At 44.2% G+C, this 17,890-nt stretch overlaps 1 protein-coding gene across 5 annotated transcripts in view; it reads right to left on the bottom strand.

The window, feature by feature from the left end:
• Positions 1–275: 275 nt before the first annotated feature.
• The window catches only part of FANCM (DEAD/DEAH box RNA helicase family protein), a 207,891-nt gene continuing 190,276 nt past the window's right edge, over positions 276–17,890 (bottom strand). For 4 of the 5 annotated variants that reach the window (XM_086529246.1, XM_086529244.1, XM_086529247.1 and 1 more), the window contains 6 exons: positions 4,481–4,813; positions 4,280–4,412; positions 3,996–4,199; positions 1,944–3,174; positions 1,694–1,843; positions 276–1,516 (listed from right to left, as the gene is read on the bottom strand). In XM_086529246.1, the coding sequence (XP_086385372.1) occupies positions 904–1,516; positions 1,694–1,843; positions 1,944–3,174; positions 3,996–4,199; positions 4,280–4,412; positions 4,481–4,813 (2,664 nt within the window). In that variant the 3' untranslated portion in view covers positions 276–903. The remainder of the gene's footprint in view (positions 1,517–1,693; positions 1,844–1,943; positions 3,175–3,995; positions 4,200–4,279; positions 4,413–4,480; positions 4,814–17,890) is intronic. The other variant, XM_086529245.1, reaches the window with a different exon arrangement.

Here is a 17,890-nt window from a genome sequence, read left to right as displayed (position 1 = left end):
GACTTTACGAACTCTACCTAAGTTTTTTCATGATTTGATCATTCCTACCATACCCTTGTCTTTTAACTACATTATGCATACAGCAAATGGATTACTTGTGGGTTTAGAGAATTCTCTTTCTTTGCTTTTGATTTTCTTGTTGAAAGCTTTATCTCACAACACTGATCCATGCATACGTTTCCATTTTCCATTTGTTGAGCTTTCACCATGAAGTGCATGCTGACTTGACCAAACCTTATAGTTGACAGAGTAGCTTGACCAAGGAAAGACATATGTCAAGTAACTCTCTTCCTACTTATGGCAACTTTGATGTAAGCTTGGAGCCGGAGATAAGAGAACTTTCACATCGCTGCACAATTCAGCGAGATTGCAGGTGCAATAATGTGGCATACTAGAAAGGTCTGAATCGGAGAAAGAGAGTACTTTTGCAACAAGCCATTCTGCTGCAATTCCTACACATTTTTGAAATTTGTTGACATTCTGGAGTCTTGGCACCATATGAATCTTCAATAGCAGTGGGAAATCAGCCCTCCACAGTCCAAACCTCTTAAAATTACTCAATTTTGATATACAATGTTGCATGGTACTTATTGTGGGGGGTAATCGGAATATTAACAGCACACAAAATTGCAAGGTTAGTGATCATCTTCAGCATGTAACCTCAGTCCAGCTAGTCGCTGGCCGTCATTGGATATCACTAGGTAACTCAGCACAGCAAATCATACCTGCATGGCAGAAAGACATCCGTCCCAATGCCATCAATGTAGCCAACTTGACTATCCACATTTGGATTCAATATCATGCTTGTCTCACGCATAGCATCAGCACCAAGTTGTGAGTTGCATTGCACTTTTCGAGCTTACGAGCCAGAGCACAAAATAATTGGCAGGCAAATGGCTCTTGTCAGCAATCAATGCCAAGATTGAATGATGGGAAAAACTCGAAATCTTCATCTTGCTTTCTGTCCAGGTCAGCATCATTATTGCATGATTGCTTTGGCACTAATCGTGTTGCTGCCTCGGGTTGAGGAGCAGAATTGCCAAGGAAATGGGAGCGGGACTTCTGGACAGCCTCAACTTCTAAGGCATCCAAGTCGAGCCCTGCAAACAAGTCATCATCGAAATGTCCGGACAGATTGCGCGTCATGGATTGCTCCTGCTGAAAGCTTAGTTTCCGCTTTCTCTCATGTACTTTGGTTGTCGAATGCATGCTGCTATGAAGCTGCCCTGGCACACCCTCTTTTTGGCTGCTGGTGAATCTTGTAGGCTCCCTTGTTTCTAAGGTGCATATGGATGGGTGGTTGCTGACAGTCGGGGTTGCCCGCAACTCCCTCATATTGATTGTAGCTGAGCCAGGGTCCACTTCACCGTGACTGTCAGAAGAGACAGATAGAACACTTTCAGAGCAGTTCGGCAATGTGAAGTTGCCGTCACCAGAGATGGGAGTTCTTTGCAATCTATGTTGCATCCATGGTAAGGGGCATTCATCAAGTGGTGACTGTGTCAGCAAGGATTTTCTGCATAAAACGGTTGTATGTCATGTCCTTGCTAACACCTGGAACTCGTATGTGCAGTTTAATCATTTAAAAGCAAACATAGACGAACCTTGATCAATTACTCAATCTAGATGTCTCATGACTTACAGTTAGCCGCCAAACAACAAAAATGAGCAGGATTGGTAGCAAAACAAGAACCTGTAAACTGCCATCATATCTATGGGCTCATCAGTCCCCTCTGAAGCGCCCACAGTAGGTTCAACTTGGTCATCGATGAAATCCTGCAGTGACCCCTGCTCATCATCTTCATCATCCTCATCCGTAGACACGTCCTCACCAGAGGATACCCTACAAACAGAAAGAGAAATGAGCACTCTTGATCACATACAATGAAGTGACAGCAAGCCCCACTTCCAAACCAGGACTGACTAGTTATCAAAGTACATACTCTGCTTCTTCATCCACAAGCAATGCAGCTGCAAAGCACAGCTTTTGTTTTCCTGCACGTTTTTTCATATGATCCGATGCACACAGTTTCTCTTTCCCTGGACATCTGTTTAGGAGCTCTAGAGGTTGGAGCTCTCGAGATAACCGCTTGCTTGTCTCTTTGGCTTTACAAAGCCGTCGAAACCTTCTAGGCTTTTGAGCAGAGGAAGATGCCTCTAAAGAATGGTTCCAATTACTGCCATCACTCTGCTGAAGTACAGGCGTTTCTAAGTTCTCTGAAAGCTTTTTGGCTTCTCTCCTCCCATCACACACTTTAATAGCAGATAGTGCTCGAGTTAACTGTGTATCATCAATGATCTGGTTATCTGGTTTGAATTCACTGTCTCCAATCTTTTTAAATTTGTCTGCAGTTGAGAGTAGGGTTAACCCACACAATGGCTGTGGGTTCTCCTTTATTTGTGGTGTGCTGCTCATATCATTCAGAGCATTTCCCGAATGCTTGATTCTGTCGGTTGATTCCTCTACAGGCAGAGAAAAATTGCTCTCTAAACCTGGTGACAATGGAACAACACCTTGCTCTGCCAATGTGCAAAGTCGTGGGCTGTCATCATCGACACCATCCTCACAACCATCTTTATCATCCTTCTCATGGAGACTACTGCTGGACATTTCTTCTTCAGGTGTGGATGCTACATAGTAGCAATCTCTTGGCTTGGTTGCAAATGGTGTTTTGCTTGCTGGTGTGTCCTCAAAACCAGGATCCACATTCTGCTTTTCTGTAGCGCTGTTTAATCTCCGTTGAACATTGGTCATTGGCAGTTCCCTCTGGATACTCAAAAAGCTGTGCAACATTGTGTTTATTCCAGTATCCAACTGTTTCAAGAGCGAAGTTCTGAGAGGCAGCATTGGTGGTGAAGCCACTTGAACAAAGCCCAAAGCATCAACCGATACAATTCCTTGGCTATAGCGATAGCTACCCTCAGAGGCAGAACCAAATTGTCTGAACTTCTCCACATGAGCATGAAAATCATCCCCAGTAGACAGTCCACAATTTGTATGACAATCTGGTGGTAACGGCTGTACATGTTTTCCCACAGAGTTTGGAAAATGTGATTTACAGTGACCTATTGAAACTCTCAAGCAATCTTCCTCTCCCATTATAGTTACTTTCTCTGTGGGGCAATGATCTGTGCACCTCCCTTCTATGCCATCAACATCAATTATAACTTGTGCTGTATGTAAACAAACAACCCCAACATTATTTCTATTCAAAGAAGCAATTTTGGTTTCACAAACACATCAAAAACAGACTCCAAAACTTAACAATATTTAATGCATACAGTGGGTGCACTCTTCTGACACTATTACAGACGACCCAGATTACAACTAGATAAGCATTGTTTACGCATCGATGATTCTTCCTTCAGCTTCTTGATATGATCAGTACATTGCTTCAACATTAGTTTACCGTCATCTCTGCTCATAGAAGCCTTTCATTTGTAATGGGCTGCATTTTCTCATTCTTGTCGATATTGGTCTCATTTTTGGCAAACTTGGACTTCAACTCTTTTCTCTTGGTCAGCCACGTAATTTAAGTAGTGTGCCATGCATGATCTTCAGGAGCCATGGTACGATCATGCCTCTATTGGTTCTAGATTTTTGTCTCCTCTCTCTTGGTCAGTCACATCATAAAGACTCTTGAAGGGGTTTGCAAGTGTTTTTTTCCCATATCTCAGAAACCGAAAACTGTTGTCCAGAATATCAATGCTACAATTTTAACAATGGGCTCCACAAGCCACTGGCACCATCATGTACCAATTGTCTTCCAAACAACTCATAAGACAGATGAGAAAAGAGGTGGTACGTTTTCAGTACCTAAAATTTATTAAATTCTCCGGCACATGGACTGAGCCATCATTTTTCATTCATTTAGTTTGTTAGTTTTCAAAAACGTTTCACCCTCTCTCTTTCTTTTCAATCTAGTCATTTGGTGCAATAGAAGCTCCTAGACAAAAGAGGTTCAAAAATTCTAGTCATGAAAATTGAAACTTACCTGGATTGAGGGTCATTGATCCGATGTCCTGAGCTTCCCCAAAAAAGGGTTTTGGGTGTGGAGACACTCCATTGGCGTTTACGTCATGTTGTTGACCATGAAATCCATGTAATACATCATCATCTCCATTGTTTGGTACAGAAGAATACGAAGCTTCCTCTAGCTCAGTAGTAGGGGGATTCATATGATTTGTATCATCTGGCGCTAGCAGCAACATATTAATGTACTCTAGAATTTTTCGTCTCAACAAAGAAACAAAGCATTTTGTGCAGCAAAGTGCGTACCTTGTTCAGCAAGGAAGAGATCATCATTCCCTATGTCACCATCCTCCTTAGTGGAATCATCACCTTTCAAATCATCTTGTTCTGAAATGCTCTTGTGCAAATTTTCACTATCCTTCCCATCAAATTCACATACCTATGCATAAAGAAAATGTGACTTTGGAGAACCAGCTTTCAAGTCAGTGGAAGAAAAAGCATCAATACCTCGTTATCATCTCTTCTCCTGGTTTTGAACTCGTGTAGCGACTGCAATGTATCAATGAGCATGGAGGTGGTTTTCTCTGAGTGTCTGACATTATGCACCTGAGTCGGGAGTAGCTGACAGTGCGGAAAAGCGATCAAGGAAGGCTTCCATCTATCACTAGCAGCCTGATGGGGGTTGAAGTACCTTCGCAGTATCAGAGATTCTTCAGGGTTCAGGTCTACAGCAGAAGGATCTACCGTTTGCACTACTTTTTGTTTGCTCTTGACACGTGGAATAAACTTTTCAATTGCCAGCTCCACGAGTTGAGCTTCTGGTTTAATAGAGTGTGGTACCTACAATAGACCAAGGTAAAGCAAAATGTGATGTTATCAGACCACAAGATACCGTTACTACTCAACCTCATTACGTTAATACCAAGAACTTTCCAACAACTTAGAGGAGATGGGAGAGGAGGCACAAGATACAACAGAAAGGAGCAAAAAGAGAGACCCTGCAAACTTGGGCTTGCAAAACAGATTTCGCAGGTACAGTCTCTTGCATTGAAATGGGTGCGTTAATTCTAACCTTCCAAGTTAAACAAGGCGTCGGCTGATTGCCAGGAACTATAAAAGCCATCCCATGCGTGCATTGTTCTATCGCAATCAGCAGATCTATCTCTTGACACATCATCACACCTACTTACCCCCCAACCTACTGCCATGTAAAGCACTTCAAGAGAGTCAAGAGGTTCAAGCCACAGAGCAAAGCTAAACCTGACAAAGTCCAATTTCTTTGCAGCACCTATGCTAAATTGGATTGTTAATGTGATACAAGCCAAGGATGATGCTACTAGCCCTGTCAAACAGGGATGTCGGCATTCGTGCAGAGAAGGATAAGGGGAAAAGCAAACACATCAAAGCACTCAAAGATACAGACAAATCCCTTAGTGCCTTACCGTTCTCTACTAAGGGCCATACCATTGTCACTTCTGAAGGACCACACTCGACAATCTTAACAGCTCTCAGTTCCAATTTCCACCTCCCACTTTCCTTTCCACCCTCCCTTCTATCACGCCTCACATCCCTTCGAGCAGCACATCACACCAACTACCCACCACAGTTACCCATCCTCATATCACTACCTCCCTTCCATTCTCTTCTGCTACAACGCACTCCCCTCTATTAAGGCTGACAATAGGAAAAAAACAGCATATATCTGGAAAGCAATAACCATGTTCCCCATTGTCATCGTTGAACCATTCTTAGAATCAGTGTAGAAGAATGTCCAAAGGCTAGATTCTACGCCGTAAGGGTACAAGAAATTAAGCACTTGAGTGTATTCCCAATCTGCTAAGAGATTACCTGAAACCTGCTAAGAGGTGCCCTCTCTGGTCTCACGATGCAGAAGAAAGGGGACTGAATGACCATATGTGGACGGGTAACTCAGAAGACAAAAACACACCCAAAGAGACAAAGTTGCCGCAGGAGAGGAGACACGTGATGGCAGACTGCCTTGTCTGTGACCAAGAAAGGGACATGAATGAGGACCAAAAAGATATTGTTGTTTTGTGGATTTGTGCAAAGCATTTGACATCGTGCCACATATGAGACTCATGAAGAGACGCAAGGAATACTTTAGGGCTAAATCAAGGCATCCCACTTTAACCCATGTGAAGGTCTCACAATGTATAGACAGGATGGGAGGTCTAGAGATAAAAATTAAGCTAGAGTGTTGATACTCATTCTATTATATGCACTCCTTTCTCCCACTCTATTACATGAATATGTCATATTATAAAGTGAGACAGAGTGCAAGTACACTCATCTCACAAAGGAACATTTAACACTTCTATGTTTATTCCACATTGCATGTTTTCCAAAATCTCAAGATTTTGGAAACATGCAATAGGTAGAGATCTTTTCTATGGCACTTGTTATTAGTTACAAGGATGGATAGTATGGTTTAGGAGCTGATGGAGTTCAATTTAGCCACATAAACTCAAACTCTTTTTTGCAAAGGAGAATGACACGGATGGTTGAAATATTGACATCAATATATGAGAAGTTCCACATGTGGAGAGTATGAATTCTCATGAACTATGACACTAGAGCCATATTTTCATGTGTCACCATGGATCCTATAGTGTTGGTCAATCTTGTTCTCTGAAGATCATTGTAACACTCTCGTTTCAGACAATTATGTGACCAAGATTTTCTATTTAGATATGATTATGATTCTGCTTGTAAAAATGGCATATGACAACTTTATGAGTGGTTGTATGGTAGCAATGCACATTTTGGTAATCTTTATCAATTGTTCTTTTTAACAGGTGAATCAAGACATTCCACTTAAAAAATGTTTATGCTACGAGTATTATGATTTAGGGAAAATTACCAAAATACCCCTCTAATTTGTGGAAATTCCCAAAATACCCCTCAAATTTCAAAAATTCCCAAAGTACCCCCTGAATTTGTCATAAATTCCCAAAATGCCCTTCAAATTTTCCAAAATTCCCAAATTACCCCCGGTTGTGAGAGTAAATTTCTCCAAAAACAAAAAAAGTTGTAGCTTTTCATAAGAAGAGTGAATGTCTACCATACAGGATGCTAAAACTAAAATTTGAGTCGGTTATGTAGGCTTTGGAGATGAATTGCTTCATTAATTTTAGACATATTTCGCTTTTTTGTGTGAGGTAATTGGCGACAAATTACATGTAAGCACTCAAAAACCGATCTCAATTGTCAAACAAGAATATAGATTAAAAAATCTTGAAGAATCCAACGAAAATAGATACGAGGGTATTTTGGGAATTTTTGAAATTTGAGGGGTATATTGGGAATTTCCACAAATTAGAGGGGTATTTTTGTAATTTTCCCTATGATTTACTATAACATGTTTACATCTCCTCAATAAGCATGCCTGTTTGTGGAGACTCTGTTTTTATGATGTTTATTACGAAGTTTTTGGTCAAATGGAAAGACAAACCTAAGAAGGTTCCACTTACGAAATGATATATTAACGTCTTCAAAAGGCCAAAATGACCTATGAGACCAAACCGATACAAACTGGTGAATCTGATATCATGTCTGGATACAAAAAAGAGATGCTAAGAATGAAACTAGCAGTGCTACTAGCTAATACTGTGTGGGATATGTGTGATCACTGATACAATGGGTGCCTAGTATAAGAGAGTGATATAATGGGTCATGAGTCTATCGTACTCTGGATGTCGAGATAGTATGGCTCGAATCCTCAGTTGCAATCTCCGTCAATGCTGTTAAACTCCTCTCCTTAGTCGCGGGCGTCTCGATCTCCCTAGCTCCAATGCTCAGTCAACGAGAGTACCGTGAGTGAGAATGAGTTGAGCTTTGCAGCGGTGGCTGCTTCTCTATCAATCTAGTGTCTGGTGTGAAAAAATCGGTAATCTATCTCTGGAATAGTCTCTCTTCATATCTCCTCAGTAAGTTGTCTTTGTGTCTGTGTAACTCAAGTAGATACAATGCAAGGCATCTCTGGTCCTGATAGCTCATGACTCTAAAGAGGTGTTTGAAGCCCTCTCTTAACAGACAGTGGAAGCCACCCCGTATCTTGTAGTACATTGTGCACTTCAGCGGAGATAATGTGTCGTGCTCTCTACAGTGGGTGCTCCTCAGTGCAATGTGCATCACATCTCACTCCAACAGAATAACAACACAGGAAGCAGGAAACAACAGAGAAATAACACAAAGAAATCAACAATAGAACCTTAACATATCGACTCAACTAACTCAAAGAAACCCGTACAGACTCTAGCATGGCAGCACACTCAGCTCCAGCCAAGAAACAACACAAAGAAATCAACAATAGAACCTGAACATATCGACTCGACTAACTCAAAGAAACCCGTACAGACTCTGGCATGGCAGCACACTCACCTCCAGCCAAGAACTCATAGGTACAATGGGGTGTCGAGGCTCAGATGTGCGAGGATGGTGCGGACATGATGCGTATAGCTCCACATGATAGACTCTAGACTATTGACCACACAAAGTAGATGATGTCAATAAACCCACATAGCTACGGATATATACAACCATAAAGAGCCATCAACGGCTCACAAATATCTAATCCAACTAAGACTATCTCAAAACTATGGTCGTGGTGGTTTGGCCCCGCGTCCTCTAAACCACCACTCGTATGCCTGCCACGTGTCACTGCCCACGCAAAAGTCAGTCAAGTGTGGGCTCAGCCCAACTGCAACTAATTGTTTGTCCAGTGCCTGTGACACTGTAGCCTTGCTACAGGTTGCCCGCCACAAAACCACTCACCGTCTCGGTGAAAATAACACTATGTTGCAAAGAGAACCGAGAAGTCACTATACGTACAAAAGAAAACTGAGCAGAGCAATGGGGTCCTGTCAACCGAGAGAAGCCACTACTGCACCTGAAGTATCCGCCTTTGGGGGAGGAGCCATCGAATCGATAGTGGGAGGCTGTTGCTGATAAGCTCTACTGCTTTGAACGAACTCGCTCCCGGTGACGAGAGTTGCCACTTGGTGTGTAGCTGATGGAAGTACCTGGCTTGAAGTGTACTCAAGGTGTCGACTAACACAACCATGTCGGTGTGCACTAGCAAGGCCGTCGCAAGGAATGCTCTGTGTCGACTACATATTCGGTAAGAAAGTCGATGGCTAAGCCCCTGAGGATAGTAGGTAAAGTGCTGAGAGTGGCCGTATCCGACAGAAGTGTGTGTAGAGGGTCCCATGAAATGGGCAGAGCTACTTGGTTGTACATACCCAACAAGAGTTTGTACCTGTATCCCCTACCCTGTCCAACCATATCCCCTACTCACTGGAGCCGCAAATCCCATATCACTGTGGAGTAGCACTACCAGAAGTCCCTGCATCTGAGCTCGGAGATCTCAATGATTTTAGACTTTTCTTGCAATGCGTATCGCAAAGCAAAAATAGTAGCGTCTCTATCCGTAATCGCGCTCTCTACAACACGCAGAGAGCCCTCCACAGCTGCATATGTAGCGGAGTGGTGTTGGTGAGTAGCTGCCAACCGCTCTGCCCCAAGCTCAATGGTAGCAATGGCCTGCCTTGACTCCTGTAGTATGTCCTTAGATAGCCAAAAAAGTGATGTAGAATCGCAAACCCATCCCCTGTGAGTTGGAGAAGATGCTCTTTATAGAAAGCCATCTTCGTACCCAGCTCATGTATCGGTTCTATCCATGTCCTCCTAGTGTGCAATTGGGTTAGGTCCTGGCGAATCAGTCTAGTAATCTCCACCCATGTAAGAGACAACGATGGTGCATCAAGGGAGTACTAGAAGGAGGCCAAGTTGTCCATGTTGAAGCCATGTATATGGAACCATGACGACATATGTGCATAACAGCATGATGTGCCCCCCTGTAAAACTAAAAGTTTGGAGGACTCAAAGGCCAATCAGACATATCTATCTCCGATAGTATCCCATAAGTTGTGCATAAGAGAGACTGATCTGGTAATCACCTCTGTCTCCATGGGGGAGGTTGCTAAGTCCGCTCTAATGATCTCATGTGGTACGGAGACCTTGGCTCTAATCGACCGAGATATCATAGATACCAAGGGTCTCTCCACCCATCCTGCCTACAGACGGTTCCCAAACTTGAACCCCATAGAACATAACTGAAGCTACTAAGGTATCAAAGAGCCAAAGTTTTGTTCAGGATTCCTGAAATTGAACTTGTGAACACAACCTCTCTAATCCTCCCAAGGCCGCATATGCTCGGATTAGTCTAGTCTCTGCTGCTCTCTTCAAACAAAACCTTGGCCTAGTGAAGGCTACCCTAAGATAAGTGTATGCATCTGTGTACACATTCTCCTGACCATAGGTGAATGTAGGTGCTGATCTCCTGATCTGCTGCAGTGTGGTGTTAAACACCATAACCTTGGTTTTATAAAGGTTTACAGACAATCCACTATCCTCTGCAAAGCTATGTAATGCATCCAGATGTCAACACAATATCATCAGCATATAGCAACAATGAAATCCATGTCCCTGCCAACTGGGCACCTCTGTCACCCTCTGTCAATTATAATCAGAAACCTCATCTACATACAAACCAAATAGAGTAGCGGACAATGGACAGCCTTGTTTCACTCCAATATTGGAGTGCACTAAATCAGATATCCCCTCTGGAGTGGGTACATGTCCCACCACTGATTTGTATAGAACCATGATCCCCCAAATCACCTCACTGGGCACTCCCATCTCCTGTAGTCTGCGCATCAACCTAGCTCTAGGCACCATGTCAAATGCTTTTCGGAAATCCACAAAGCTACAGTATATCCGTCTCCCAGGTGCCCACCCCTCCTGGATGATGGCTCTGAGTGTCAGAATGTGGTGGAAAGCGGAGAAGCCTCTCCTGAAACCGACCTGTCCCACTGTCCGTATACGCTCACTCTCTGCCCATCCGTGCAATTGTTATTATGAGCGAAGTATAGAGCTAGAAGAAAGCAACAGAAGGCGCTCACAATAATGTACAAGAACTTGGGACTTGGTGATAAGCTTAATCTTGATTACAAGACTTAATACTTTATTAAGAGAGGTAGATACAAGACTTGGATTACATGACTTGAGTACAAGACAAGGCTTGATTTCAAGGACAAGACTTGAAAATAAGACAAGAACTAGTAGAGGGCTTTCCTCATAGGAGCCTCACAATTGGTGTTGGCAAGACTCAAGGGCTTGTGGCCCAAGACCACTATTTATACTAGTGCTTGACGAGGTTAGAACTTTCTAGGTTCTTCTTGAGGAGGTTAGAATCTTCTAGAACATTCTTGATCCTTCTAGTTCTTCTAGATCCTTCTTCAAGTTTCTAGAGCTCCAGAAACTTCTAGATTCTTTCGAAATCTTCTCCAAGCTTCTAGAAACTTCTAGAATCTCCTTGATACTTTTAGAACCTTCTAGATCCTTCTAGATTCTTCTAGAGTCTTCTAGTAACGATGCAAGCGATGACATCGGCGATGATGTAGATGATGGCACAAGTGATGACATCAGTGATGATGTAGGTGATGTCATAAGCGACTGACTCTCAAGCATCCATGACATTACCCTCTCCTCTAGCGACGAGTTCCACGAGGAGCGGTGGTGTTCCTCGAATGGGGCTTCCATAGATGCTGGCCTATAAGAGATAAGGAAATCAAACCTTGATAGAACACCACTCCACCTGACTTGGCGATGATTCAAGACGCAGGATGCCATGAAATATTCCAAATTCTTGTGATCTGTATAAACAATGATCTTATGAGGAGCTCCTTCAAGTAGGTGACACTAGGTTTCTAAGGGGTCGATGATTGCTAAGAGCTCTTTGTCATGGATTTCATAATTGATTTCTGCAGCTGAGAACTTGCGGCAATGAAAAGCCATTGGATGTACTCGACCATCCTCACCTACTTGGGATAGAATAGCACCAAGGGCAAAATCTGAAGAGTCTGTTTCTAGGATGAAAGGCTTTATAGGATCTGCATAAATTAGAATGGGTGTGGTCGTGAAAGCTTGCTTGAGAGTCTGAAAAGCTCCGCGGCCTTTGAGTCCCAAACAAACTTATTATGGCATGTCAACCTTGTGAGTGTTGTAACCACCTTGGAGTATCCTTGATAAAGATACGATAGGAATTTGCAAATCCGAGGAAACATTGGACATCTCTTACCGAGGTGGGTGTCTCCCAATCAAGGATGGTTTGAACCTTTTTTGGATCCATGGAGATTCCCTTTTCAGAGATAGCATAACCAAGAAATTCCACCTTAGATTCATGAAAGGAACACTTCTCCAACTTTGCATATAACCCTGATGCACGAAGCTTTTCAAGCACTAACCGTACATTGTGCATGCTCTTCTTGATCCTTGGAAAATATCAAGATATCATCCAAGTACATTACCACAAAATAATCCAAATACTCCCAACAGATGTCGTTCATTAAATGTTGAAAAATTGTTGGGGCATTTGTGAGACCAAATGGCATGCCGGTATATTCAAAGTGGCCATACCTTGTTGCGAAAGGCTCTCTTCCATTCATCACCTTCTTTGATCCTAACTAGGTTGTAAGCACCACGAAGGTCTATTTTTGTAACTGAGCTTGTATTTTGCAATGCCTTGATGACTGACCGTTGTCGCACTCTGCATTGGCGCAATGCAACATGCTTGACAAGGCCTTGCAACATAGATCCTAGTTCAACTTTCTAGAGCTTTCCAGAAACTTCTAGAGTCTCCCGGAATCTTCTCCAAGCTTCTAGAGATTTCTAGAATCTCCTAGATACTTTTAGAACCTGCTAGAATCTACTAGATTCTTCTAGAGTCTTCTAGTGACGATGCAGGTGATGACATAGACGATGACATCAGTGATGATGCAAGTGATGTCATAAGTGACTGACTCTCAAGCATCCATGACGATTGCTGCTCAAGGATAGAAGCATACAACCGTGCCAATGTGTGTCCCATCATAATACTACGATAGTTTCTAGGCTCTGTAGGATCACTTGCCTTGAAGAGAGGCACAATAGTAGATAGTCTCCAAGTCTCAGGTAGACCCTCACACATGACACGATTGAACAAGACTGCAATAACCTCTGCCAGCTCTAGCGCGGATAATGTGTCGTGCTCTCTACAGTGTGGGTGCCCCTCAGTGCAATGTGCGTGGCAATCTCAATCAAACAAATGGAAATTCACTCAAACAGAATGAAACACAGAAACAATGGATAGCAACAGAACAACAGAGACACAACAGTGGACCAGAACATGTGGACTCGACTATCTCAAAGAACCATGTACAGACTCTGGCGTGGCAGCACACTCAGCTCCAGCCCAGGACTCACAAGTACAAATGGGAGTGTCGAGGCTCAGATGTGCAGGGTGAGTGCCGAGGTGCTCTGTGTAAGACTCGCTACCAAGACGATGACCAGACCATCCATGAAAGATAATGATAATGGCCCAACGGCTACTACTCATACATACAATCATAAAGAGCCACCAACGGCTCATAAATGTCAGCCAGCTAAGTGTGACCTTGCCACATGTCCACTAGGCCACCATCCGTATCCCTGCCACGTGTCACTGCCCAGAGTGTCCGTCCAGTGTGAACAGACCAAACCAGCTGTACTAACTGTAACTGTGTCCTGTAGCAGTGACACTGTAGCCTGCTACTACAGGTTGCCCGCCACAAGACCGCTCACCGTCTCGGAGAGAGGAAGACTGAACAACTGTGAAAGAAAACCACTAGCTACTGCATATTTACAATGGTGCTTTTCTGAACCTGTCATCCAAGAGATAGAGTGGTGGCCACTGTTGCACCCAAAGTATCAGCCTCTGGAGGTGGAGCCATCAGATCGATGGAAAAACTCTGTACTCTATGAGGGCTATCCACAAACCGACTCTCAGTGAAAGAAGCAGCCACCTGCTGCTCGGCGAATGGGAGTACCTGACTTGAAGTGTACTGAGGCCTCCGACTCAAACACCCATGTCTATGTGCGCCTGCATAGCCATCACAGAGAACCGTCTGGGAGGATGACATATGCGGTACGGAGCCAAGAGTGCCAGGTTGCTGAATTCCCTGAGCGTAGTAGTCAAACTGCTGCTGTGAAGCTGTACCTCCCCCAAACTGTCGATGATTGTACTCAGCATAGCCCATAGTCGGCTGTACTGATCTAGCTGGATGAACCCACCCGTACCGCATGGTAGGCTGAGGGTGCTGCTGAAAATGCATGTCCCCTTGGACTAGCATGTCCCGAAATCCTTGCATTTGAGCTCTGAGGTCATCAATAATCTGTGTCTTTAAGTGCAGAGCCTGACGCAAGGCAAAAATTGTAGCATCTCTATCCGCTATGGCACTCTCTGCAACTCGCAAGCAGCCTTCCATGGCTGCATATGTGGCCGAGTGCTTCTAGTGGGTGGCTGCTAGTTTCTCTGCACCAAGTTCAATCATGGCTATGGCATTTCTTGACTCCTGTAGATTTTCTTCGAACAACGAAGAAGAGTCATCTCCACTAGAGGAAGCAGTAGTAGCACCTGGAGGCGTAGTAGTAGTAGGGTTACCCGGAGGCACTGCAGTGGTCGGGGTGATAGGTGTGATCGGGGTGACGATGGTAGCGGGTTCAATGGGTGAGCTGGAGATGGGAGAGAATGACGAGGGTACCATAGGTGCTGCCGAGAATGGTGTTGTAATATTGGCAGTAGTATAAATGGTAGCAATGGGAAGAGATACCTGTGGAAGAGATACCGTTTCAGTAGCAGGAGTGGGCGTACTAAAAACATCGGAGCTCACAACGGCCTCTGGCACTGTAAAGACGGGAACGGGGTGAGAAGAAGAACGTCTTGGAGGAACTGTCACCCTAGTCTGACTCTCTGAAAATGGCAGAGGTCGTAGTGTCTCTGCCGTATCTTTGATCACTTTGACTCTTTTCTTCTGTTTCTTCTTCTGAGCATCTGTGCCGAGAGATTTCCTTTTCACTTGCAGTGGTACTGTTGTATCCTTATCCACTTCCAAAGGGTAGATACGGATGTTGATCACCCAGGTCAATAGTGGCGCTGCAAAACATTGGAAGCTGGATTGAGATGACTATACTTGTGCTCTAAACCTTTTCGCCCAGAATCTGATGAAATCCACAAGGAATGTTCTTGATCAAGCAGTAAAGACCATCACATAGTGGGAATGTGGTCGGCACGTCTACTTTTCCTTTTGCTCCTTGCGCATCTCGCACCAAAAAGTAATATCTGAAAGCTGCTAAGAGAGCTTTGTGATGCTGCAGCTCAGGATGATCGGGTTCGAACAATGCCTTGCATGCCTTTATGGTATCAGCCTTGGAGAGCTTTGAGTAAGACCGGGTACTAGGCTGCAAGGAGGGAAAGTTTGTCATCCCCATTGCATTTCCTATACGTGTAGCTGTCAAAGTGTGACCTCTAACTTTTGGGAAATTCTTCAACATCTGATGAACCATGCCGACAGGTATGTTATCTGGGAGGATAGCTTCAGCTAGTGATTTGATATCCAAGGTATCCAATTGGGCCTGTGAGAGAATATCTCTCAGCGATGGTTTGGGCAGCTGCATGTGAAAATTTAGTGAAAACTGCAACCTCATGACTGATTACATGACTCATGATTTTTCGTTTTCCTTTTGGATCTTTCTCCTGATCACTTGAGCTGCCGTTGGAAGTGCTATCACTATCCACGTTCGAGCTGGACTCTGCCTCTGACGTCAAGGCCTTGTAACTTTTGTCGGATGGAGCACTAGAAGACATGTCAGTGACCCCATGGCTGGTATGTTCTGATTCTTCGTCAATTGCATCAATTTCCTCTCTGTGTGGTTGAGCCTTTTTCCTAGGCAACAATTTTTTTTCCGCCTGCCATAGCAATTTGTTGCCGACTGTATACACTGTAGTAGTCTCTTTTATACAACCCAATAGCTTATATCAAACTGAATGCAGCAGAGTGGATTTGTTGGATTCCAAAGATCATACTTGGACAATATCCCTAGTGAATCACATACATCAGTACATACATCCTTGTGTCTCTCACACAATTGCAATTCAATCCCAAAAATTGCAGTTCTGTTAAAGCCTCTTTCTATCGGTTATGTTGCTGTTCTGTTCTGCTGAGAGAGAAAACGGTGGATTAACGCCTTTCTCAATAATTGATTAACACCTTCCTCAATTGGGGCAGACCGGCTGATGTAGCTTCGATAGTGGAGGCCCAGCCAGAATCCAGATCTGCGGGAGAAAGTGGGCGAGGACTCGCCAGGTATGGCAGAGGTGCGGGTTCGACAGGGGGCTAATTTGAAGGCTGGAGAGGAAGCTAGTGTCAAGAGAAAGGATGGCAAATTCGATAAGGGAGGGCGAGGGTTCGATAGGTGGGGACGAGGGCGAGGGCGAGGGCGAGGGCTGGAGAGGGGAGGGCAAGGGCTCGATAGGGAGGGGCGAGGGAAGGGGGCGATAGGGGGGGTGGGGCTCGGGCTCGGGCTCGAGAGGGAGGCGAGGGGTCGATAGGGGAAGGCGAGGGCTGGAGAGGGGTCGACAGGGGAATGTCGAGGGCGAAGGGTTGACAGGGGACTAGGGCGAGCTTTGGAGAGGGGGGCGAGGGCGAGGGAAATTAGTGGTGAATGGTGAGGTTTCTGTGGCTTCAAAAGAGGATTGAGGTAACCAATCCACACAATCAATATCCAGGGGGCAGCCACATTCGACAAAAAGCAGTTATGAGATGAGGCTTATTGAAAATGTAAGGAAATTGGTGGGCAGCAAACGGTATGAAGATGCCTTTTTGCTGTAAGAAGTGCCATTTCATCTAAAGAAGACCTCCATGTGGATGTCTACAAGGCATTGTTAGGTGATATAAAACATGAGACATGGCAAAAAGACGCATTCAAGCATGTTCAGGATGGGAACTCTGTGCTTGTTTCTGCCCCTTGCGGTCAGTAGGAGGAGATGACAAGGGGCTCATTAAGCAAGAACAGTGCGGGGGAAAAGAAAGAACAAGGCCTAGATAGAGAGCCATATATAAATGCTGTCAGAGATAGAGAATAACATTTAGGCCTTATCTTTTCGGCTATGGGGTTTCATTAACCAGAACGGGCTATTGACCTGGTGGGTGCTATCGAAAGATGTGTTGAAATTCCCACCCTAGAGAATCTCACCTTGCACGTGTGTGAACGAGAGGGAACAGATAACCAATTGAAAGGAGGAAAACATCAGTATTGAATCAATTTGAGGAGTCGTTTACAAGAGATAGTCCCAGAAAGCAAAGAGAGAGATTTGATGGTAAGAGAGTGCATGTAAAAATTAGAGACGGAAAAGAGAGATGCAGTTGAGCTCGTTTAATCGCCGAACAATATCCAATAATCAAAAGATCTATTCGATGAGACTTGAACCTCGGAAATTACAGAGGGGGGGCAGAGACAAAGACAGAACAAGAGTAACTGATGCATGCATTGAAACAAGGGGAGTTTTGAAAGATACCAGCTATCATGAGGAAGATTTGAGAAGAGGGAAAAATGGTAAGCCAGGGAGAAATACCGAACTGAGGGAATAATCATATGGTGTTGGGATAGCTATCATCAGTAGATGCGTATATAAATAGGGCGAGTGATAGCACTTAATCCTTGATCCGTTTACCAGTGGCAAGGGAACGACTTCTAGAGTGACTAACTGGATTGCCCCCTATGGTAAAATCTCTTCCACCACGAAGGGCCCTTGCCAAGCTAGAACCAGCTTCTTTGCTTTTTTCAAATATTTTGCCTGATAGAGTAGCACGAGTGTGCCTTGCGTTATTTCTGAGGTGGCGATCATTACACGCTTTGCGACGAAGTTGCTCCGCTTGCACAGCATGTGAAGCTAAACGGCGGTTTTCATCCAATGAGGTGAGACGGGATATAGAAGCAGATTCCATGCCCCAACTTGCACGCAGACTGCCCACCCTAGGG

This window comes from Adiantum capillus-veneris, chromosome 14 (assembly GCF_014529385.1).
Source record: "Adiantum capillus-veneris isolate H3 chromosome 14, ASM1452938v2, whole genome shotgun sequence".
In the NCBI taxonomy this organism is placed as follows: Eukaryota; Viridiplantae; Streptophyta; class Polypodiopsida; order Polypodiales; family Pteridaceae; genus Adiantum; species Adiantum capillus-veneris.
The sequence above is the reverse complement of the archived record's forward strand: the minus strand, read 5'-3'. Positions and strand labels throughout refer to the sequence as shown.